This window comes from Natator depressus, chromosome 7 (genome assembly GCF_965152275.1).
Source record: "Natator depressus isolate rNatDep1 chromosome 7, rNatDep2.hap1, whole genome shotgun sequence".
Lineage (NCBI taxonomy): Eukaryota > Metazoa > Chordata > Testudines > Cheloniidae > Natator > Natator depressus.
In genome coordinates this window covers 45,497,094-45,522,555 of record NC_134240.1, presented here as the reverse complement: position 1 = coordinate 45,522,555, position 25,462 = coordinate 45,497,094, and the positions used below count along the sequence as shown (strand labels likewise).

General features: G+C 42.1%; 1 protein-coding gene across 3 annotated transcripts in view; it reads left to right on the top strand.

Moving 5' to 3' along the window:
• The window catches only part of DCAF1 (DDB1 and CUL4 associated factor 1), a 104,036-nt gene that overhangs the window by 46,021 nt on the left and 32,553 nt on the right, over positions 1–25,462 (top strand). For 2 of the 3 annotated variants that reach the window (XM_074958296.1, XM_074958297.1), the window contains exons 14-22: positions 1,021–2,281; positions 3,281–3,479; positions 4,160–4,242; positions 6,212–6,296; positions 7,770–8,003; positions 17,781–17,874; positions 19,581–19,685; positions 20,504–20,577; positions 21,986–22,090. In XM_074958296.1, coding sequence (XP_074814397.1) covers positions 1,021–2,281; positions 3,281–3,479; positions 4,160–4,242; positions 6,212–6,296; positions 7,770–8,003; positions 17,781–17,874; positions 19,581–19,685; positions 20,504–20,577; positions 21,986–22,090 — 2,240 coding nt within the window. The remainder of the gene's footprint in view (positions 1–1,020; positions 2,282–3,280; positions 3,480–4,159; positions 4,243–6,211; positions 6,297–7,769; positions 8,004–17,780; positions 17,875–19,580; positions 19,686–20,503; positions 20,578–21,985; positions 22,091–25,462) is intronic. The other variant, XM_074958298.1, reaches the window with a different exon arrangement.

Sequence of the window (25,462 nt, the reverse complement as noted above, 5' to 3'; positions counted from 1 at the left end):
GTCTACAGCACTCCGTTCATAGTCACAGCCAGTGATGCAGATAAATGAGAGGAGCTTGTGATATAGTACTTAAATTGTAAACTCCTGGGGGGCACAGCCTTTGTTGTCTCCTTGTTCTGAAGAACCCAGAGCACATTGTCAGTGCTCAACAAATAATACTGGCAAATCCACATTTCCAATGGGAGAGTGAGGGTCACTCAGCTTCCCGGACTCTTAAAGTGTCCTCATGGGATATGGCATTGGGAGTCGGTAGGAGGGGAGTACTGACCGTTAAATAATTAAACGGCTGATGAGTGTGCCCCTTTTTGATTCAGTGTCTTGGGTCAGTCATGCCACATGCTCACAGCTTGCAAATGAATCAACTCTGGCTGATTTCTGGCCTCTAAATGTTAGGAGGAAGGGGCCTGGCATGTTCTAGAACTGGCGGGGGTGCGGGGCAGTTGGTGTAGCTCTGAGAGGGAATCTTTTATGTGTGAGCATTTTCCACTAGTCCTTCCTGGAATGAAGGTTGGATTTGAAGAACAATTAAAGTAATAGATTCTTTTTGACCAAAAAGCAACTAGCTCCAGCCTTTTTTCTTTGAGTCACTCTGGGGGGTGTGATGTGTATTGTCCTTTTTGTATAAAAAGTTACCCTCTCCTCCACTTTTGCTTTGTTATGTACATAATAGATAGCTGCTTTCTGTGATGTCAATCCCAGAGGCACTCCTCTGTGTCAATCCCCATGTCATAGCTGCAGTCTGGTGAGGTGCCTGGCCTAAAGCTAACATGGACCATGCCTGATCACCTTCTGTGAGAGACCATATTTGACCCGTCACTGAGTATTGCTGTGGTGTGATTCACGGAGCATATCAGTGGGTGGTACTAGTGGAGGGGATTATCTAGCCTGGGGAGATAGAGGAACAGCTGTGGTTGTTAGAGAGAATGAGGTGACTGCAGAGCAATGTCTCATACTCTGATTTTTAGAACAGTGTGTAATGCTTAAGTAGGCTAGCATGGTAACAGAAGTATTTCTCATTAGGTATCAGCATCATCCTGGGAGTTGCTGAGGGTGAATTCTTCATCCATGATGCAGAGATCCAGAAGTCAGCCCTTCAGATCATCATCAACTGTGTGTGTGGCCCAGATAATCGGATCTCCAGTATTGGCAAATTCATCTCGGGAACCCCCCGACGAAAGCTCCCCCAGGCACCCAAAAGCAGTGAGCACACACTGGCCAAGATGTGGAATGTGGTGCAGTCCAACAATGGCATCAAAGTGCTGCTGTCATTGCTGTCTATAAAGATGCCAATTACGGATGCAGATCAGATCCGAGCGTTAGCCTGTAAGGCCTTGGTGGGGCTGTCCCGTAGCAGTACCGTCCGGCAGATCATCAGCAAGCTTCCCCTCTTCAGCAGCTGTCAGATCCAGCAACTGATGAAGGAGCCTGTGCTCCAGGACAAGCGCAGCGACCATGTCAAGTTCTGCAAGTATGCTGCCGAGCTGATAGAGCGTGTCTCAGGGAAGCCATTGCTGATTGGCACAGATGTCTCCTTGGCTCGGTTGCAGAAAGCGGATGTGGTGGCCCAGTCAAGGATCTCATTTCCTGAAAAGGAGCTGCTGCTTTTGATTCGGAACCATCTCATCTCTAAGGGGCTAGGAGAAACTGCTACTGTCCTCACTAAAGAGGCAGATCTACCCATGACTGCGGCATCTCACTCCTCCGCCTTCACCCCTGTTGCAGCCGCTGCCTCCCCTGTGGCTCTGCCTCGCACACCTCGTATAGCTAACGGTATCTCGGCCCGACTGAGTAGCCATGCTTCTGTAGGTTCTACTGCCACCTCTGTCCATGCTCAACCAAGGCCTTCTGTGTCCCAGGGTCCACTTGCCCTTCCAGGTCCTTCTTATGCCAGCAACTCCCCTTTGATTGGCAGGATTAGCTTCATCAGAGAGAGGCCACCACCCTGCAATGGCAGGAAAATCAGAGTGCTGAGACAAAAATCGGACCACGGCGCCTACAGCCAGAGCCCAGCCATCAAAAAGCAGCTGGACAGACACCTCCCTTCCCCACCCACGCTGGACAGTATAATTACAGAGTACCTTAGGGAGCAGCATGCCCGCTGCAAGAACCCTGTTGCCACCTGCCCCCCTTTCTCTCTTTTTACTCCCCACCAGTGCCCTGAGCCAAAACAGAGGCGCCAGGCGCCAACTAACTTTACCTCGCGGTTGACCCGTAGGGCGGCCTTTCCGAAGTATGGAGGGGTGGACGGTGGATGCTTTGATAGACACCTTATATTCAGCAGGTAAGGAAGAAAGGAATGTTTCTCAAATCTTCTTGGGGTGAGGTCTGTGCCAAAAGGTCTTACCTGCTACAAAAGTGGATGCAGGTCCCAGAATCCTCATTCCTTGGACACATAAAAACATTTCCCTTCTATGGTGACAGTTGGGAGAATTTTGCAAATCCAATTTGAGAAGCTGTTCTGTTTCTCTTTGATATTAGCATTTAATATAGCACCTTCAAGCTTCAGATTGTTGCAAAGACACTAATGAAGCCTCATGACCCCAGCCTGGGAGGTAAGTATTGTAATCCCCACTTTGCAGGTGAGGCAATTGAGGCAGAAAGGCTGAGCTACTGAAGGTATGAGGTTATCTGTCAGATCCAGGTCTTTTGGCAAATTAATGAATACAGGATCTCTATTTTGTTCTTGTAGCCTACCCCCCATCTCCTCTTCCTCACAGCCACCAGTAGTGCTGTCCTACCTACACAGAAGTCTGTGACTTCTTCAGATGTGGAATAAATGGGAAGAGCTGATAAGTCTGTAAAATGATCATATGTTGATGCAAATATTTTTTGGTGGCAGTAAAACCACACTACCACCTTCAAAAATTTATGATCCTGAGACACCTGATGTACCCTCTGTCCTTGTTTTACTTGTTCTGTGCTTCTTTCATGAGGTCTTAGCCACCTGGCCAGGTTTTCCCATGTGACCATGCCACAGATTTTCCACCAGTCCAACTTGGAAGGTATTGAATCCAGATTTTACATCTGATAGGATATTATGACTCAAGGATTTCATCTTGCAGGACACAAATCCTGAGATGTTGCAAGCCCCAGTGTCAGCTGTTTTCTTCCTGCTCTGCTGGTGTCATTCTCTCTAATCTTCCCTTAAAAAGAAAGCTAAAGTAATAACTGTAGCTACCTGAGCTTTCAAGCACAGGTTTTAAGATCATCCCACCCTTGTTCATTGCTGCTTTTCTTTCCCCCTTTTTGGGTCACTTTTCTACATTCTTTCCTTCCCCAGGTTTCGTCCAATTTCTGTGTTCCGGGAAGCAAATGAGGATGAAAGTGGCTTTACCTGCTGTGCATTCTCTGCACGGGAGCGATTCCTAATGCTGGGCACTTGCACTGGGCAGCTGAAGCTCTACAATGTTTTCAGTGGGCAGGAGGAGGCCAGTTACAACTGCCATAACTCTGCCATCACGCACCTTGAGCCATCCAGGGTAAGGAGTCAAAGACCTCATCTGAACGTTGAGTTCCTGTGGTTTCAACCTTGTCCTGTTTTTGCCCCATATGGGTTACATGGACCCAAAGCACATCTACTGGCTAGCATGCAACATAGCCTACAAAAGTACTAGCAGAATAATAGTGGAACAGTTTTTGCTCTCCTCCCTTAGAATTGTATAAATCCTTCCTTTTACCTAACAGATAGCACAAGAGGGATGCAATAGCTTTGTGTCTGCATTGATAACCTGTGTTTGTAAGTCTGATGAAGAGGGCTATTGAAGTGGCTTTGTGTATGTATAGGAGAAACACAAGATGCTGTAAAAAAAGAACTGTCCTTTAGAGTGGAAGAAACCTAATGTTCAAGAATCTAGGAAGAAATTAAAAAAAAATAAGAGTTCTCCTCTGCACTCACAGGGCACTGGAGCTTAGTCAAGGATTACCTGCTTCTCATCTGCTGCTGTCATAATGTATAGCTCCTTTTAGTGGTCCATAAAATTTTTGAGGAATATTGTAGAGTGGTATAATTTACCACCTGATCACCATTCCTGAGTAGTGCAGTGAGAAAGGGTCCTTTGAGCATTCCTAAACCCCTATTGTACATGTGAGAAAATACATTTGTGTACCAATAACTCCACTTTGTATTGCTCTGCCGTTTTCTCACACCATTGAACAACAGGATGGATCTTTACTGCTAACATCTGCTACGTGGAGCCAACCATTGTCTGCGCTGTGGGGGATGAAATCGGTCTTTGACATGAAGTACGTACTCTTTGCCCTGGTCTACACTGGGGGGTAGGGGATTGATCTAAGTTACGCAACTTCAGCTACGTGAATAACATAGCTGAAGTCGACATACTTAGATCGACTTACTGTGGTGTCTTCACTGCAGTGAGTCGACTGCTGACACTCCCCCGTTGACTCTGCCTGTGCCTCTCGCGGCACTGGAGTACAGGAGTCGACGGGAGAGCACTCGGTTCGACTTATCACATCTAGATTAGACGTGATAAATCGATCCCTGCCCGCCAATCTGGCGGGTAGTGAAGACATACCCTTTGATAGTCTGAAATGCACAAAGTTAAAGAAGAACCTTTAAATCAGTGGTTCTCAAACTTTTTTACTTGTGACCCCTTTCACATAGCAAGCCTTTGAGTGCGACCCCCCCTTATAAATTAAAAACACTTTTAAATATATGTAACACCATTATAAATGCTGGAGGCAAAGCGGGGTTGGGGTGGAGGTTGACAGCTCATGACCCCCTATGTAATAACCTCACAACCCCCTGAGGGGTTCCGACCCCCAGTTTCAGAACCCCTGCTTTAAATGTACCCAAAAACCCCTGGAATGGCAAACTGCAAAAATGTATTCAAGTACTTGGCAGCTGAGAGCTGCTATGTGCTAGGAAACCTATTCCAACTATGGCTGTCAAACAATTAAAAACAATAATTGCGATTAATCGCACAATTAAAAAAAATCATGATTAAAAAAATCACGATTAATCGCAGTTTTAATCACACCGTTAATAATACCATTTATTTAAATATTTTTGGATGTTTTCTATATTTGCAAATATATTGATTTCAATAACACAGAATACAAAAAGAAAAGGAGTACTTGTGGCACCTTAGAGACTAACAAATCTATTTGAACATAAGCTTTCGTGAGCTACAGCTATATTACCTATACCACAGGTTTTGTAGAAGACAGATCACACAGTAATGACTAGTTTAAAATGATCAAACAAAATTAGAACAATTAAAAGTTATCCGGAAACCAGTTAAATGAAATAACTTCAAAGGGAAAAAATGGGTAGTGTTATATTATGTAAAAGGATAGTGCAATGTAACTATGACCAGAACATTCAAATTGTTAGTGTTTGAATAAAAAAGTCTGGCTCTGTTCCTATGTTGCTGTGTCTTCATCACTTCATTGGATGCAGATAGCCTTACAAAATTCTATTTGCCTGGAGGGTATTTACTTGAGACAGATGAGTAAAATTGTGATTTTGATAAAAAGCAAATAAGTAGCATTTTTTTTGTTTTTTGCTTCATTGGTAAATTATCATGACAATCTTTTAAGGCTAGCTACTGAAAAAGTGTAGCACAGTAATTTGCATGGTAAATTTTGTAGTGTAGATGGATACTGCAAACATGACAAAGTTAAATTCATTTCAATATTAACCGTTCTTTAGTCCCTTTAGAAAATAGAAGGGAGAGATTCCTATCTCTCAAAGGTTTAATCATTGCCTACTAGACTATGGGCAACAGCATTAACTTTTTAATGTGACCATGTTTAAATTAACTGGAAGGCATGTTGTGGACAGGAGATTTGAAGCGCTCAAATTGGTGCATGTGGGAATTCTACATGTTCCCACTGCCCTTCTTTAGCAAATATAATGTCACCTCTGTCTTCTTGAGCAGCTGCAGTTAATGTTCTGAGGTGGCTTTTGATCACAAGTTGCCTTGCTGCTGGTGTGTTTCAGAGCTGTACTGTTTGTGACTGTGGATAGTAAATACTCTTCTGACAAATGGACGACTCCCAGCTGGTGTGCACATTTTAGCACCACCATTTGCTATGGTCAGTGGAGCAGAGAAGGCTCTTTTAGGTTTTATTTCTTGTGTGTTAAAAATTATAACCTCTTCCAGAAGTATTTCCACAGTGTGTATCTGATTCAGAATGGACAGTCTGAATCTGCTGCTCATTGACCTCGTCACTGATTATTATTGTGCAGGCATTCCTTCCCAGACGATCACTACGTGGAGTTCAGCAAGCACTCTCAGGATAGGGTCATTGGCACAAAAGGGGACATTGCCCATGTAAGTACCAGTGGAAATTGATTCTTTGAAGCCATGACAAGGTTATGCCCCTACCCGTACCATCTGTTAACTGATGTGGGTACTGTGGAGCTGTATGTAACTGGCAAATTAAAGGCTTTACAGGTACAGCTTCAAAAGTGTAAATTAGCTTATTCACTGCATTTAAAAGCATTGGGTTAACCTGAAAATTGAGTTAGGCTGTAGAGTTGAATGGTATGCCACCTGCCTTTTAGACATATGTATTTTAGACATAATTGTATTGGGCATATCTAGTATCTGGCCTGATGAGTCATTCATTTGAGAGATGTTCTGCAGAGAATTGTGCTGGAACACACGCAGGTGTGAAGAAGTTATGGCAGCTTTTTATAAATGAAAGGTTTTGCCATAAAGAGTACTTCAGCAGCTGTTGAGGGAAATGGGATATTGGAAGTTTTCCTGCAGGAATGAACAGAATGAGATTGCTTTACAGTGATAAATAAGTTGGTTTAAATTATCTGTGTATTTTGCATAATACTCTTTCAGCATTTTGCACATATCAGGCCATGAAAATCCTGCAATCTGAGGGGTTCCTTTCCTCTCTGAAGGTGCCAGGCTAGACAGAATTAATTACAGGGATTATCTCACTTGAAGCGTTGACAAAAAATGTCACAAAGTCTACTTATTCAAATTGTTCATCATTTTCCATGCCAGTCTTGCTAATTTTCGTGTACATTTTTGTTTAAACAAATGAGTTATCCATCCTTATCCAGCTCTTCCAGTGTTTTGGCACTCCAGGGAAATCAAATCTGAGTTTGCAATGTGATCATCTGGCAACAGATTGATATCCAGAAAACAAAGGCTTATGGCTTCATTGCAGGGTCAGAAGGAAACTAGGCTGTGAGAAATACCTCTGAGAAAATAGTCACAGGCACAAAAAGTATGAAGGTTTTGTCTTTGGTTTTGAAAATCCTTCTCAGGGAAATAGGGGCACAGTTTAGTGAGACCATGTAGTGTAATAATTGCCAGTAACTTGAACTCTTTCTCCTATATTTTAGGGCTTTCTTGACCGTGTCCTAATGGACTCTTTCTTTGGTTGTGGCCTGTAAATATCACCTCCTTTAAAGTTAGTTTAAATATTTCTGTAGCAGACTGGTTAAATGCTGCCTTTGTCTAAAACTTTGCAACCTGTTTTTCAAAACTGGGTTAGTTTTCTAGTACCAACCTCAAGCTTGTTAAACATGTTAGACAGCCCCAGATGCGCTAAGCATTGTCCAAATGTATGGGGAAACACAGACCCTGGCCTGGAGAACTTTGAACGTTTGATGCCTTGGAAGGGAGAGTCTGACATTGGCAAGCTCTCATTTGCGATGCATAAGAAAAGCTAGGGTGAGAGGGATCACCAAAAAATTCTGGAAGGGATGGTAGATAGTGTTCTTGGGCACTGATAGAACTACAAATCTTAACTAATCTTTCTTTTTCTTTTTAATCTAAAAGATCTATGATATTCAGACTGGCAACAAGCTATTGACTCTGTTTAACCCAGATCTTGCCAACAACTACAAGAAGAACTGCGCCACCTTTAACCCCACAGATGACCTTGTCCTAAATGATGGGGTGCTCTGGGATGTCCGCTCTGCACAGGCCATCCACAAGTTTGACAAATTCAACATGACCATCAGTGGTGTTTTTCATCCTAATGGGCTAGAGGTCATAGTCAACACAGAGATTGTATCCTTTTACCTCCGTTGTAACACTAATGCACTGGAAACATAAAACCTTGGACTGACAAACAGGTGGTTTGATTGCAGCAGCCTGTATAACTGTCCGGCTGCGTCATATGATAAGCAGAAATAGAATTTCACAGGCTGTGGTAGTAACAGAAGCTTTAATACATAAGTTAAATAGGGTGAACATAGAAATTATGCAGGTTAGATCAATAGTCCATCTAAACCAGGTGTTCTCAAATTTTTTGGGCTGAGGACCCATTTACAAATGTTTAGCGCCTGTCGCAACCCAGTAAGTAGTCTGGGGGTGGAGGTTCTGGGATGGTTTTGGTTGGATCCTGCCCCTTTGGGGACTTGGGTCCTTCCTAGCACTCACCCCTCAGTGGCAGCTCCTGCATCTCCTGTGTTGCGGGGCTGGCTGGGCTTGGCTCTCTGCTCTGGGCATTGCAACACCGCTCAGGTTTGGCTCCACCCCTGAGTGGACCAAATTTGTGTGAGTGGAGTTGTGACCTGGCTCATGGGGTTGCAGTGCCATTCACTCAAATGGCCTACATGGACTCCTGTCGTCATGATAGCTGGACTAAACCTGTATGGCACTGGGACCCCAGAGGCTGCAGTGCCTGGAGCAGGGAGACAAGCCCAGCCCGCCCCATGGGACAGGAGTCACAGGAGCCATTCCACCTTTTGAAACATTCTGGCAACCCAATTTTGCTTGAAAAACCCTGATCTTAACCCAGTGCCTGATGCTTCAGAAGATGATGTACCCTCTCCCCTCCCCCAGTGGACACTTATGGGCTAGCCTATTCATAGGTGAAACTTTTAACTTCGGGGACATTTATTACCTTTGGATAACTGGACATTTGGATAAAGGTAAATGATGATTTTAGCTGCAGCTTCACATTGAAATTTCTTTCAGTCACTGACCACGATGACAGACTTCACTGGGAGTCATAGCTCTATACCCGGCTAAAGTGATAATGTTCGATACTTTGACTCAGTGCTCTCCCTTAGTCCTGCATTCTTGTTTCCGATCTGACACTTAAAACCTCATTACCACATCATTTTGTTTGCCTTTTTCAAGCTTTTTTTGTTTTGTTTTACTGAATTTTGTGTCTAAATAAAAAGTTCTCTGTCATTTAACACGTGACCCACAAGCTTTACTCCTCTTCACATAATTTATTGGCATAGTGGTGGCTAATAGAGAGTTTTTGTCTGTACTATTATTTACTAGGGCTGTCGATTAATTGCAGTTAACTCACGCAATTAACTCAAAATTTAATCATGATTTAAAATAATTAATCGCACTGTTATACAATAGAATACCAATTGAAATTTATTAAATATTTTTGGATGTTTTTCTACATTTTCAAGTATATTGATTTCTAGTACACAGCACAGAATACAAAGTGTACAGGACTCACTATATAATTATTTTGATTACAAATATTTGTACTGTAAAAATGATAAACAAAAGAAATAGTATTTTTCAAGTCACCTCATACAAGTACTGTAGTGCAGTCTCTGTATCATGAAAGTGTAACTTACAAATGTAGATTATTTTTGTTACATAACTGTTTTGTTTTTGAGTGCAATGTAAAACATTAGAGCCTAGAAGTCCACTCAGTCCTACTTCTTGTTCAGCCAATCGCTAAGACAAACAGGTTCGTTTACATTTACAGGAGATACTGCTGCCTGCTGCTTGTTTACAATGTCACCTGAAAGTGAGAACAGGTGTTCGCATGGCACTTTTGTAGCCAGTGTTGCAAGGTATTTATGTCTCAGATATGCTAAACATTTGTATGCAGCTTTATGCTCTGGCAGCCATTCCAGAGGTTCCATGCCGATGTTGCTCATTAAAAAAATAATGCATTAATTAAATTTGTGACTGAACTCTTTGGGGGAGAATTGTATGTCTCCTGTTCTGTTTTACCCACATTCTGCCATATATTTCATGTTATAGCCGTCTCGGATGATGACCCGGCACATGTTCGTTTTAGAACACTTTCACAGCAGATTTGACAAAACACAAAGAAGGTCCCAATGTGAGATTTCTAAAAATAGCTACAGCACTTGACCCAAGGTTTAAGAATCTGAAGTGCTAATCAAAATCTCAGAGGGACGAGGTGTGGCGCATGCGTTCAGAAGTCTTAAAAGAGCAACACTCAGATGTGGAAACTACAGAACCTGAACCACCAAAAAAGAAAATAAACATTCTGCTGCTGGCATCTGACTCAGATGATGAAAATGAACATGCATTGGTCCGTTCTGCTTTGGATCGTTATGGAGCAGAACCAGTCATCGGCATGGACGCATGTCCTCTGGAATGGTGGTTGAAACATGAAGGGACATACGAATCTTTAGCACATCTGGCACGTAAATGTTTTGCGACGACAGCTACAACAGTGGCATGCGAATGCCTGTTCTCACTTTCAGGTGACATTGTAAACAAGAAGCGGGCAGCATTGTCTCCTGCAAATTGTAACCAAACTTGTTTGCCTGAGCGATTGGCTGAAGTAGGACTGAGTGGACTTATAGGCTCTAAAGGTATGCATTGTTTTATTTTTGAATGCAGTTTTTTTGTACATAATTCTACATTTGTAAGTTAAACTTTCATAATAAAGAGATTGCACCACAGTACTTGCATACTTGCATTAGGTGAACCAAAAATATTACTACTTTTGTTTTTTACAGTGCAAATATTTGTAATCAAAAATAAATGTAAAGTGAGCACTGTACACTGTGTATTCTGTGTTGTAATTGAAATCAATATAATTGAAAATATAGAAAACATCCAAAAATGTTTAAATACGTGGTATTCTATTATTGTTTAACAGCACAATTAATTTTTTTAATTGCTTGGCAGCCCTATTGTTTACCTGTTACTAGTGCACAAAGTGGCACTTCTTCCTCTGTGCTAGCTCGTTTAAGTTTGGCTTCAGTGAAGTGACTGCTATGCAAAGGTAGCTCTCCAGAGACTTGTTTGTGAGCTTGTTTCGAGCATCATTCTTGACTGTGCTTCTGACTACAAATCTGGATTTGTTCATTTATGGTGATCTGAACATTGAGAGTATCAGGAGGGAGAGTTTCTTAAGGTTTGGGTATTTTTCTGTGTCCAGATAATGTGTCCAGGATGTCATGATTTCGGTGTTCTTGAATTCATTCTTCAGCATGTCAGAGGTCTGCAAGTCGACTAGTTCTAGCTGCAGGGCCCCCTCATCTGTTACAGGGAGGACCATGTGGATGGGAGATGAGAAGTCATGCTCAGGTGGTATGGAGAAAAGATCATGTACAAAACCAGTTACATCCTTTGGCATGAAAAAAATCTCTAAATTGGGTGCTGAAGTTGTCCTGTCGCTGTTAAAGGCAGCTTGTCATGAGAGGACTGATCACATCTGTCTTCAGTGCTGATCAATGGTTGTGGAATTAAATAAAATGCAAAAGCTTCCCAGAGCTCAAATTCATGAGAAATATGTCCAACTTCTTCTTCTGAAAAGCTTCTAGCTTCTTGACAAGGTTGCGGATTATCTTCTCCTGGCTTTGCAGCTGTACATTCAGGGTATTCAGATGGCCAAATATGTTGCAAAGAAATACTGTTTTGACCATGAATTCAATATCTCTAGAAGGGCCAGATATTCAGATGCCTCCTTGTGGCTGCTCAACAGCTTGAGCCTACAGCTTGCAGAAGCATGCCAGTGATGTAGCCTCACCAAGCCAGTGAATATCATTCCGGAGAAGATGATCTTCATGGTTTGCAGAGGACCCAGCAGTGAGCTCACAAAATAGTCTCTGCTGCAGACTTGAGAAAGCTCTGATGAAACTGATTATTTTCATCCATCTCCTTATCGTCTTTCAGTTCCCCACTCAACTTGGCACACAGCACACTTTGTGGAGGGCTTTCAGTTGTGATGCTACTTCTGCTGGTTGTGCTGCAAGGCCCTTCCACTTGCCAGCATTGAAGGTTGCCATCTGTTAGCAGAAAGCAAATGTTGCTTAGTGAGAGTCGCTGTTTAGCAAACGCTGCATTGATTTTCTTCAAATACGACATCTCCAGGGAAAAATGTTTCCAGGGCATCAAACTGAAAAGTTCTTCTCGGAAGGTTTGGCCATCAAAGTAGCTCACATTCAAACACAGCTGCGCTATGTCTTTATTGTAATTGATTAGTCAATGGCCACTGACACAAACTCAGCACCTCTCAGACCTTTCAACAATTAATGGAACGCTTTGTCAAAGCCTGGACATGGGTGCATTGCAGTCGTTTCTGACGGGAGCTTGCTTTACAGTGTTCGTGGTGACTGCCTTCATCTTCTCATCAGCTTCCACTTCCTGGAGAACAGCCCGCATACACTCTTCGATGGTTTTGGAATCACTGAAGGGCTTCGTCTTTGATGCTAGAGTCCAGGCCACTCATAGAGAAGCCGTAGCCATCTCCTGTTGTGATGCAGAACTCATGAGCATCTTACTTCCATAATTGTAAGATATGATCAGGAAGTCGACCTTTGATCACCTTGTCTCTGTGTTCAAAGGATAATTGTCATTGAAAGTTGATTGGTTCATATAAAAGTGGTATCTCAGGTTGTATTCCTTATGACAGAAACACACTTTTGCACAACAAGAACATTGGCTTCACTTTGGCTACATTTGGTAGAAAGAACAAATATTCATGATCAGTTCTTCATTAAATGATCAAGGGTGTGTGTGGATTCACTGCAGGAGTCAGGTGCCTCCTTATTAATGCTTGAGTGGGAGGAAGATGGAGGAGTAGAGCAAGGGGTGACTCCCCCCAGAGCCTGTTTCATCCCTGCCTCCATCTACCTGTGTTCCCAGTTGGGGGCTTGGCTGTAAGGACAGAGCCCCTGGCTCTGTCTCCATCCCAGACACCCGGCAGCACCAGCCCCGGTGCTCCCCTTGCTGCAGAGTCCTTGTGCTCACCTGCCTCTGAGTACCACTCCCAGTCACCCACCCATCCCTATGGCCTGACACCTGCTGGCTCAGAAGATGCTCTGCAGCTTGGGAGGGAAAGGGGTTGCCTGGCAAGTGAGTTCAGGGGCCAGAGCTGGAGCCATGTAGTGGGGCCACCTTTACAGTGGAGCCCCCAGTGGGGAGCAGGAGGGAACAGCTTATGCCCTGCAGGCTGGATGTGGCCCGTGGGCTGCCATCTGAACAATGCTGGGTGAGTTCTTGACCCAGGGGTTGTGAACAGGGACAGTTGTTGCAACCCCCCTGGACCTTTCTTAGTGGCTGGATGGGAGAGGGGTCTTCAACTTCTTACTTTTTGTAGTATGGGGTCATAGTAATGAAAAGTTTGAGAACCAGTGCCCTTAAAGTACAGGGTTTTATATCTCCACTTAAAAACAAAAGTGCCCTGTAAAGCAACTGTGGATGTTCTCATTATCCATATAGAAGTCTATACTTTTTGGAATCCCGTTAAACTCTTGCTTTAGTAATGCTTTGGCAGTGAGTTGCAAATATTAGTTAATGCATTATATTAAAAGGTTTCTTTTGTTCACTTTTAAATGTTATTGCCATTCAGTTTCATTGGACGTCCCTTGTTGTACTGTTATGAGAGGGTAAACAGGAGTGCCTGACCAACCTTCTCTGTACCATTCATTATCTTATGTACTTCTGTCATGTTCCCTCTTTGAGACTGTTTAGTGTAGAGAACAATCTTTTCATGCTTGCATTTCTTGACCCTGATTCCCCCTTCTATTTCTGCTATCACCTTTGAGCTAGGGTGGCCCACATTGACCCAGGTAAGGGCAAACAATTGCTTTATATTTGAGGCGTTATGTTGTCACTTTTGTATCCCATTCCTTATACATTCTAACTTTTTGATTGCTTTTTTTTTTTTTAAACACTGCTGTGCATTGAACAGAGGGGTTCTTTTTGTTTGTTTTTTCCATTGAACTGCCATAGTGACACCAGGACTTTCCTGAATGATTGCTCGGTTCTAAATTGTAGGGTATTCCTTCAGATATTATTCAGATATTAGTGTATGAATAATTCAGATTATTCCTTCCAATGTACATTATCTTGCATTTGACAACATTGAATTTTATCTGCCTTTGTGCTGCCTATTTACCTAGCTTTGTTTAGGACCCTCTGAAGCTCATCATTAATCTTGAGTGATCTAAATAATTTTGTCCTCTGCAAATTTTACCACCTCCCATGCCCGCTTTCATTTGCTCATTAATAAATATTTTAAAATCATACCCTAGTATATAACTTTGGGACATCCCCTCTGACTGTTTGGACACACTGAAAATTGACTATTCCTACCATTTCTGTCTGATAGCCAGTTTCTAATCCAAGATGGAATGTTGCCACTTACGCCATGCATTAGATTTCTTAATAATTATTTTTCCCCAAAAGTCTTTTATAAACTCAAATTATGTCAACTGGTTCTCCTTATAGCTCTGTTCACCTCCTCAAACAATTTGAGTAGATTAGAGGCACCATTTTTCTTCAGAGAAGCCATGCTATTTTGTGTATCTCACCATGCTCATTTACGTATTCTATTTTTAGCTGCTGTTCTAGCCAGTTTACTTACCTGTTACTGAAGTAGGGATTACTGGTCTGTAATTCTCACTCCAACACTTTTTTTTTTTTTTTTTTTTAAATATATGCACAACCTTTTCTCCCCTCCAGTCCTTTGGTACTGTAGCGGACTTTAATGACAGATTGTGTATATTTGTTAGTGGTTTAGCCTCTTAATTCTTAAATTCCTTTGGATTCTAGTCCTAGTAACTTCTTGCTCTTTAACTCATCAGTTTGTTCCATTACCTTCTCATTTTGACAGCTCAGTCTGATGTCTGTGATTTGAAAAAAAGTAGGTCTGAGGAGGGTACCCCCCCCCCAACATCTTTTGCAGTGAATTTTGATGCACAGACATAATCTTAGGTTGTGTGCCCTGTCTGTAGTCTCTTTACTTATTTTCTTAACACTGTTAGTTCAGTATATATAGTAGCTCATTTGCAGGCTTTCTGCTTCCAGTTTAAAGAATTTCTTGTTTGTTTTTGGTTTTTTGCACTTCAGATTCCCTCCTAGCCCTTCTAACTTGCATCTTACACTTTACCTGGCTTAGTTTAGTCTCCATCTGGAAGGCAACATGTTCTAATGGATAGGGCACTAAACTGAGAGTCAGGAGACCTGGGTAATATTCCTAGCTCTGCTAGTGACCTGCTGTGAAACATTTCAGCAAGTCCGTTTTACCCCTGTACCTAATCAATTTTTCAATCTAGAGGTAATGATACTGACTCTATTTGGTGAAGTGCTTTGAGTGTCATGGCTGAAAAACACTATTTAAGAGAGGATTATTTATTTATTTCTAATGTCTTCACATTTCTGTTTTCTGAAGGACACCTCTAAAACTGTTGAGCTTTGCCATTTAACTGTACAGTCTGTCATTTGTGTTTTCTTACCTTCTTGATTCTTTTTTGCTTAATGGTATGGTGTGTTTAAATAGCCTACATGCTGACTTCTAGGATTTTAATTTCCTTTTACTTCTGACTAGCTGCTTGCTTTTTATTTAATTTAATTTTTTAAATCCTCCTCAAGTTTATTATTAGATATAGTCTTTGGCATGATTATTTCCCTGAGGCTGTGGAACTTACTTATGTTATAGTGACTGTTGCTTAATGGCTCAACTGTAGTTACTACTTTAATCATCTCCTGTGTATTGCTATTCTTGACTTAGAACTAAGTCTTTCCTCTTATGTGTTCTAGCACTATCTGTTCCAAGAAGCAATCATTTATGGGGTCGAGAAATTGCCTTACCCCTCCTTGTCTTTTTGTGACATTTGACCAATTTATGTATGGGTAGTTGAAGTTACCTATTATAATTTTTTAGACTTAGTTGCTTTGTTGTCCCTCACATTATGTACTTACTACTAGCTTTCACATTAAGAAAAATTATTATTTGTGCTCTTTTGATGTGAGAATTGTGTTGATATATGTTCTGCTGTATGGTCCTCGACACTAAGAAATCTTGTCTTGAGATTCTGTAGTGGTCTTCCTTTCTCATGTAGCCTCTAGCCAGGTCTTACACTATCACGTTAATCGTCGTCATTATATCATGTTTCAATAATGTCTTCTATGTTAAGGCCACTTTCTGTTGTTAGGCATTTTAGTTCACTTGTTTTTTGCTTTTAAGCATATGTACTGGAGTTTTATGTTATTTTATAGTTTATTTTTGGCCTTGTACCTCTTTTAACTCCTTAGTCTGATCCCCTGTTACTCTTCCAGAATTTTGCCTCTGTGATCTCAACCAGTCACTCCTTCAGTACAGCTGTATTCTTATTCTTTATTGATTACAGAATTTCTTTTGTATTTTTCCAGTCTCCTCATCAGATACTGTGGCTTCCCCCCAGCTCCTACTTCAAATAAGACCCCAAAGCCTTGTTAATTTTCTCTGTCCTCAGGCTGGTTCTATTTTTGTTAGTGGAGCCTATTGTTCTGCATAGGCTGTCCCTTCCCTCCAAGTTCCCCAGCATCTAGTAAATGTAAACATCTCCACTATTCTCCATGCTCTCACTTATACACTGAGATTTTGAAATGAGGCCTGCCGAGCTGGCCCAGTTTTTAGAGAGAGATGCTATGGAGGCCAGGGTTCAAAGTGTCCTTCCCCCCTGTCCTTCACCACTAATATTCTAAATTTAACTTCCAGGATGACTTCTCTGTCTCTCTTACCAATATGGCAAATCCCCAGCATTTGCTATAAGTCTGTCTAGATGTCTCACGAGATCTTTTACCTGCACATTCGATAGTCAGATTACCAAATAGATTTCATGGTCACCACGTGCTGAACTGTTGATATTTCTAGTTATTTAATCTGTAACCCCATCTCCTGGAGTGACTGCCATGATGAGTAAGAAATGATAGTGGGTTCCAACTAGGGGAAATTAGTCCTGCTCTTCCACATTGGCCTCACTGGGAGACTGGCTTTCTCAGCTGGAGGATTGGGGCAGCTAGTTCTTAGGTGGGTTCAGCTTTCAGCGTTTTGTCTCTAAATATTTCTATTCGAATAATTCTAGTCTCAGGATGCTGCATTTGGCCATAAGGCAAGCAGTCACATATTCTTCACTCTATGCAGTAAGCTGGGTGCCCCTCATCGTGGTTGATCTGCTGCTGACATTCTACTGCTATAATTTAAGCAGGAGTTTTTCCTCTGTGTATTAGATTGAATGAACTAGTTTAGAAGGGTACCTACCTTAGTACCAGACTTCCACTTGGGCCACTCTTCCTGTGCTAACTCTTAGTCATGCTCTCTACTCAAGTGCAACTCCTTTCTTTTTTAATTGTGAAGGTTCTTACATCTCTGTAGTCTTGGTGGTAAGACACTGGTTATGTTAAAGATTGAGTGAGATGGGGGTGGGGTGGGGAGTTAAGACTTTCAGGAAGGGAGGCAGGAGAGGAGAGGGAAATATGGACCTCTCCAGCAAGGGAGGGAGTTGAGAGGGTTTTCTGTTGATGCCTGTTATATTCTGCCCTTTCAGGTGTCACTCATAGGTGTTTGTAGTTTTACCACTTTCATCTCATTCAGGGGATCACTTCTCTCGTCACCAAAAACTGCATCATAACCACCGTGCTTACAGCTGAGGACTTGGTGCAACATGTTTAATTATATTTTTGTTCATGCTGGAGGGCTTGTGATGGTAGAAGAGAGCTGAACATTTGCCTAACCTGGCAAGTAAGCTTCATTAGTTGGGCACTGTTAATCTGCTGCTCACCATGGAGTTAAAATGGAAAATTTGTCATGGGTTATTCCTTAACTTCTTTCTTCAGTGGGATCTTCGAACGTTCCATTTGCTGCACACGGTACCAGCATTGGATCAGTGCCGTGTAGTCTTCAACTACACTGGCACAGTTATGTATGGAGGTAGGATGTCCCTTAGTATTGCACCATGGCATTGTTGTTCTCCTCAATCTCCTTGGATTTGGCAGTAGAAGCCGAGGGTAGGGATGTTCTTTCACTCATGTTCATGGTAAAGCAGACAAACAAACTTTTCCCAGCCAATGACTGTACTTTGTAACTTACAAGAGGAAAGAGTGCGGTAGTTGTCTTCAGTCATTTTTAAGGAAGGTTGCAACTCATAAAAGCTATGGTGAATCATTGCATGGTGGGGACCTGTAGTGTCCACCAGCTCTGTAAGGTGCTGTTTAGAACTTCACTGGCTACACTTTACCTGTCCCTGTAGTAGTGGTATCTAACTTGACAGTGTGGAACTTTACTATCAGTGCAGCTCCTATTAATCTGACGCTGCTGGATAGAGCAACGTGTTAAGGATACATGGCCGCTGAACTTCAAGGGGAATCTGAACCACTGGTTTTAGCAGTTTCTGGGGATTTTGGAACATAAGGAAATATACTGGCCACTCTTGCAGTTTTGAACCAATCTACGGTCAGATTATGATACAGATTGTTTCCTTTTGGAGTACATTAAGTTCATAGAATATCAGGGTTGGAAGGGACCTCAGGAGGTCATCTAGTCCAACCCCCTGCTCAAAGCAGGACCAATCCCCAATTTTTGCCCCAGATTCCTAAATGGCCCCCTCAAGGATTAAACTCACAACCCTGGGTTTAGCAGGCCAATGCTCAAACCACTGAGCTATCCCTCCCCCCAGAATCCTCTAGAAAGCAGTGACTCTTTGGGCCGTGAGCAAGTTGCTTTAAGGAGCAGAGTGAGTAAACAGTCACTCAACTGCATTAAAAGAACATTAAGTTGCAATGTCAAGTAGTCCAAAGTTAGGAAATGCCACAATTAAGATGCTCTGTGCAATTTTAAATAGGCCTCCTTTGCATATGCATTATGATAGTCTTTAATTACATTCCTTAGACACAAATTCAGAATCCCCTGTTCTAACAACTAGATGTTCTTTTCCCTGCTCATAGGAGACCCAGGGGTCCTGACTCAAAATCCTCGGCTCATAATTTGTAGGGAGAGATTTTTTTAAAAATCTGTTTATTTAGTAAGTTTTAATAGGAGGCACAAAGAACAGTTAGGCACTCTACTCCCACCAAAGGTCAATAGGAGTTGGGCATCAAACTCCATTTGTGCCTTTGAAAATTTTCCTCATAGTTTGTCCTTTGTATTTGTTTTTTTTTTTAAAGTTCATGTTTACTTAGAACTTACCCTTTCTCTTGCCCCTAACATGACATCAGGACTAGTGTACTTCCATGAAATTGCCATATTTTTTCTGCATGACTACTTTTATTGCTGGCAACTAGGAAATTTAATATTTTAGGTAGCTTTCTGTCACCTCAGTGATGCCATGGTCAGTTTGCAAGGTTAAAATTCAGCTCTCTGAAAAGAGAAGGATTTGTAATGCAGAAGTTTGGCTTGTAATAATTTGGGAAAGACTCTGCTTCCATTTATTTGCTAATCTTCGTAACCTTCAATGTTGTGAAAGACAACTTGGGAACAGTACTTGTTGGTTAAATGGGGTTTTGCCAAATTATTAAAAACAAAAACCTAAAAAAAAACCCCCATCATAGTACTGTGTGGACCCTGACAGGATCATAAAATGATTAGAGGTAGCGTTATAAATGGGACATGGACTTGCCTAATAGTCTTTCCCTTGTCAGCTATGTTGCAGGCGGATGATGAAGATGACCTACTGGAGGAGAGGATGAGAAGCCCCTTTGGGTCATCCTTCAGGACATTCAATGCAACGGACTATAAACCTATAGGTGAGGATGAAGGTGCAGTTGTCAGGGGTTGGTTTGTGGGTTTGGTGCAGGTTGACTTAGATTTTTCTTTATTTAACCCCACCTGTTACCTCATCACAATATCTTATGAAAACAAATTCTGCTTAATATACCCTGTTCCAAGCACAAAGTTTGTCTTCAACACTAAATTAGCTTCAATAGAATTTCTGCTCCAGTACATGATTTCTTCTCCTCACGCACTCTGTAGCCTGCAGTCACCGGCTCTGGCTTTCCTCCCACCAAGTCAGAGATGAATCTGAGAAATAGTCAGTGGTATGGTCTAGGCTTTAATTGCGCAGCTTCATGAAAGATCCCATTTTTCTCCCCTACATTCCCCTCTCCCATCAGGATTTGTTCCTATCTCTAGCTCAAATGTCTGTCAGTTCAGCCTCCAGCCCGCAGTGCTCCTGGAGCTGAGCTCAGTGCAGCAGCAACAGGAGTGAGTAAACATGGCCTCTGGCTTTCATGTGCTGAGATGAGAAAAGATGGCCCACACCTCTGTCCATCTCAGTCACTATCTCATTGGAAGTTGAGGGGCCAACTTGGTCTCTCCCCTTCTCAGAAAACCCAGTAGCCATATTTGCACAGAGATGGGGGTGCTATGGAAATCAGTATGAGAACTGACTAGCTTAGTGCATCAGCTTAGAAATATTCTCCATTACTGGTTGAAATTAGATAGATGTGCTAAACATGCTTTTGTTTTAGCTATAGCTGTCCAGGCATATTGGTATATTGTGTATTTGGCAAAGCATTGAATAACCTGCTGGTAACCATTAAGTTCACTTTATGTTGTTTTCTAGCCACCATTGATGTAAAACGGAATATCTTTGATTTGTGCACGGACAGCAAGGATTGCTATTTGGCTGTTATTGAGGTAAAGGATCTGAGATAGTTGGGGAAGAGTAAATACCAGTATTTGTGGCTATGGTCTGAGAGCAATGCTTTAAAAAAATAAACACTTACCTTTATTGGAGCTGGGAGTTCTGGAGCTCCTACTGTCCATCTCAGATGTCTTATGCACTGGTACTTTGATGTGGATAGGGGAGTACTGATCAGATCCCTATACCCCATCCCTTGTGCTTAAATTCAGTGCTGTCTCTGTCTCTCTAGCATATGCAAATTTTTGGGACTTCTTGGAACCCTTCACCTGCATTCCTCAGACATTGTCTTGCTTTAAAAGAAATATACTGCAGAGGGAGGTGTCCTCCTCACAGGCAGGGAGAAATACATTTTTATTCTGATTCTCTAGTCTTTTGTTGTTGAAACTTGCACAAAAACGGAAACTCTCTCTGTCTGGTGCACCCAGAGCTTTTATTTGGGCCTCTCTTACCCTCCCTGTTTCTTCTTGATAAGAAGGAAGCTGTGGACTTCTTGAAGTTAGGGGCTTGATGCAGGAATTTCTGGGTGACATTCTATGGCCTGTGTATGCAGGAGATCAGACTAGATGGTCACAATGGTCCCTTCTGGCCTTAATCAATGCATCTGTAACTTGTAATGATCTGAGTTTCTCCATTAACCTCTAGTGATGGAGTGGCTAACAGGCTTGTATTAGTTGTCTTTTTTTTTTGTTTTGTTTTGTGAGCTATTTATGGATCATTATAAAATCATTTCCGTCCCAACTTAGAAGCAGTTTTAACTTTTGATAAGGCTCTCGCCTCATGCTTCATACAGAGTAGCACCATAATATTAGCCTTGGGATTACTGTGCTGTTCCTGGCACAGAAGCAGGGTTTATGCTTAGGGGCACGATCAACAGTAATGCCATGGTCCTAATGCAAACTATTAGTGTATCAGCAGTTGGCCTATAAGAGTGGAGAGTTCAAATCCCACTTGGGACAAACTGCTTTGTTTCTAAAGCAGTGGTTGTTGGCAAAGTTCAGGTGGGAGAGGAGGGAGAGAATCTAAAGGGAAGCTGGCATGCAGTTTCAGAGAGTGTGAACAAACCCAAAATTGGACACGGGTGTTGAATGGTCAAAATGAAGGTTTATGAGGTATAAAATTCTGTGATAGGAATCTTTGTTGGGAGTGGCATAGATGCTAGAATCTCAAAGCCAAACCTTTTATGCTGCTCCTGAGGTAATTCTTGCAACATAACAGCATAATCATTAGTACTAATTACACTGTGTATGTAAGTAGCAAATAAAAAAGATAAAATGCCTTTTTGTTGTTTGTTCTTGGTCATAACCTCTCTTCTGTAATAGAGATCATGATAGAGTTGAGCTACATAAGAAAGCATAAACAGTTCCACTAGGTACTAACTGCTGTGTTGGGGGTTTTCTTCAGAATCAAGGGAGCATGGATGCCATGAACATGGATACAGTTTGCAGGCTCTATGAGGTAGGCAGGCAGCGTTTGGCAGAAGATGAAGAGGATGAAGAGGAAGATCAGGTGAGTACTGTAGAGTCATTTTGATTGTTGCAGTCCAGTTGTAATCAAACTCTTTTCACTCATAGCTGAAATGCTGGGAGCTGCTGCTTGTTAAAATATTACTATAAAAAAGCAATTCTGTAGGATAGTGTTCTTTTTTTTTCTAGCTGTCTTTAAGTACATATTTCCAAATCTTTAGGTTTAAGATTGGCTTGGTCATTTATGATTTGTAACCCTTGTATAAATAGAATATGGAGCACAGTATTGCATTGTGAAATTGCACAGTGTTTCTGTGTAATAAAGATGTTTATGAAATTTAGTAACATCTATAGGTTTATATTGGGATGCACTAATATCATCTGGCTTAAACTAAGCATTTGACCTCTGGATTCATTGTGTCTGACAATCTATAAAAGAGCGAAGAATTATTATTACTCAGGATACAGTAGGTAATATGATTATCTGCTATGCTACAGCACATTCTATAGTCAGTTTTCAGGAAACCTCTTGGTGCCAGGCTTCATAGAACTGCCAAGCACATTCTGCTTTGGTTGGAGGAGAAAGGAAATAAATATATATATCCCAAAAGACATGGAGTGGTTTATTATCACCTTTTTGGTGTTTGTATTGTGATACATTGATGTCTGCATCATGGAAGCACAGCTGATTTTTCTTTTTTCCTCTGTGTTGGCATGGTGAGGGGGCTGTAAAGAGAAGTTTGATTTCTTCAGACTACACAGAAAGCTGGGGTTTTGGTGTTCATTCCACTTTCTTAATCTCCTTTTGTTAAAATAAAACTGCTTTACTGGCTTTCAGAGGAACATTTGATAATAGCATCCATGGAGACTGGATTTTCAGTCTAATCAGTGGATTTATGCTCTCTATAATATTGGTAGTACCTCATATCACCTACACAAATTAGATTGGGAGAATGCTTTTCTTTTTCATCCCTGATACCACATTGATTCAAATGTTGTGTTATGGGGCAGTGGGTGCTTTATTATGAAGTAGGAATTATCTGCCACTGTTTGAGGCACACCACCAGGCTGGATGGATCTGGTTTAGTAACTCCTATAGAACAGCAAAAATACTGTCTAATAGAAGAAATACTAGTTGTTGTCCTTTCCAAATAATAATCCAAATTTTGACTACCTAATAGCCAGCCAACATCTATCCCGGAGCACATGTATGTGTAAAATAATGGTTTTTGGCTGTAGTCAGTGAATGTGCCTCATGTTCATGTCTGTTTCCTCCTAAATTAATTTAATGTGTTCAGTATCCTTGTGGTAAACTTCGTCATGATTTTGACAAATCTACAAAATAAACTTACTGTAAAACTTTTTTTTGTATAGCTATTTCCATTTTTCACAGACAGCATTTACCAGTTGTTACCAGGCAAATATCACTGTTCTCTTATCCTAAATATTAGGAAAATACTATAGTATCAGATACTAGCACATGGTGATGGCTGGTGGTAGTCATTGACTTTTCAGTGGTGATGTGTGTGTTTGTGTGGTGCCCTAAATGAACTTCTGTTTGTATATCTAGGTCTCAGGCACTGTTTGTGTACTGAAAAGCTATCACAAAACCTCTGAAGTAACAAAGCAGAATTGCTGCTTCTTTTGGTACTGTGGCATCGATTGCAGAATAAGAACATGCAGTTGATGTATGCATTTATTGCTCTTGACTGTCTTTGTCCCTTGACTTTATTAAAATGCAGTCACTTTTACAATGACTTTTTGAGGCTGTCAACATCAGTCTTGGGTATGAGGGAGATTAGTTTTAATGTAAACTACATAAAAGCTACCCAAATTCCAGTCACTGTATATTTAGCAAAATCTAAACCAGAAACATACATCCTTTTTGTTTCTGGTAACCTTTTCTCCATTGCTTCCCTTTGTTTGGTCCAGTAGGTTGACTTGCAGATTTACAGATCCTCAAGATACAGTTTTATATCTTCATAGAAACTTCCTGTATTGAGCTAGGATAGGTGTGAGCAAACTACAGGCTGCGGGCCACATCTGGCCCGTCAGACCTTTTAATCCGGCCCTCGAGCACCTGCTGGGGAGCGGGGTCGGGGGCTTTCTATGCGGTTCCTGGAAGTAGCGGCATGTTCCCCCCTCCGGCTCCTACGCACAGGGGCAGCCAAGACTATGGAGGCTCCACACGCTGCCCCTGCCCCAAGCGCCACCCCCCACAGCTCCGGGAACCATGGCCAATACCCCACCATGCCCCACCATGCCTCCACGTAGGAGCCGAAGGGGTACATGCCGCTGCTTCCGGGAGCTGTGAGGGCGGCGCCTGCGGATAGGGCAGCGCATGGAGCTGCCTGGCCATGCCTCCGTGTAGGAGCTGGAGGGGGGACATGCTGCTGCTTCCGGTAAGCACCTCCTAGAGCCTGCACCCCTGAGCCCGCACCCCGGCTCTAGCCCTGATCCCCCTCCTACCATCCGAACCCCTCGGTCTCAGCTCGGAGCATCCTCCTGCACCCCAAACTCCTCATCCCCTGCCCCAATCCAGAGCCTCCTCCCACACCCTGAACTCCTCATTTCTGGCCCCACCACAGAGCCCTCACCCCCTCCCAATCCCCAATTTCATGGGCATTCATGGCCTGCCATACAATTTTTGTACCCAGATATGGCCCTCAGGCCAAAAAGTTTGCCCACCCCTGAGCTAGAAGGAGCAGAGAGCCGCAGCCCTTTCCCCCACTCACTCTCTCCTTTTCTTTCTCTCTCTCTCTCAGACACACACTCACACACACACACACACTTTTTTCTTCTTCCTGGCTTGTGTGTGTCTGTTAAGGCTGGTCAAAAAAGGTAATTTGTATCTTACTATATCTAACATAGTTTTAAAATTTGGGATGCTTACACCGTTCTACTGCATTGCATAAGCCTTGACAAATCAGAAAGGTACTTCCAGATGTCTCCTTGTTAAGTCTTCTCACTGAGTTCCTCGAAAATTGATGCACAATGTCCTCTCTATAGCATGTGAATCTCATGTCTCCTCTTTTGACCAGAACTCATAGGTCATATGTTCTTAATCTGATTTACTAAATGTTCTAAATGATGCTCTGGTACTAGATCCTTTGCAGCTTGTGGATAGCTCAGATTGTTTGTTGGCTTTCCTTGGTATCCTCGATCTACACCTCCAGGCCTTTTGCTTTCACGTCTATTTCTTCTGTAAATGATCTGCTAGCAAGTTTCTCAATTCTTTGGTTTGAGTCCCCTTAGTGCAGTGAAGGAAGGAATTGAAGGTGTCCTGCTCATTTTGGTAATGGTGTTTGCAGCAAATTATGCATAGCAAGTAATGGAGGTGGGTGGGAACTGTGATAACCTCTTCGCTTCAGAGTATGACATCTCAGCATCAAAGTCACCTAATGGCTCTGTTTTT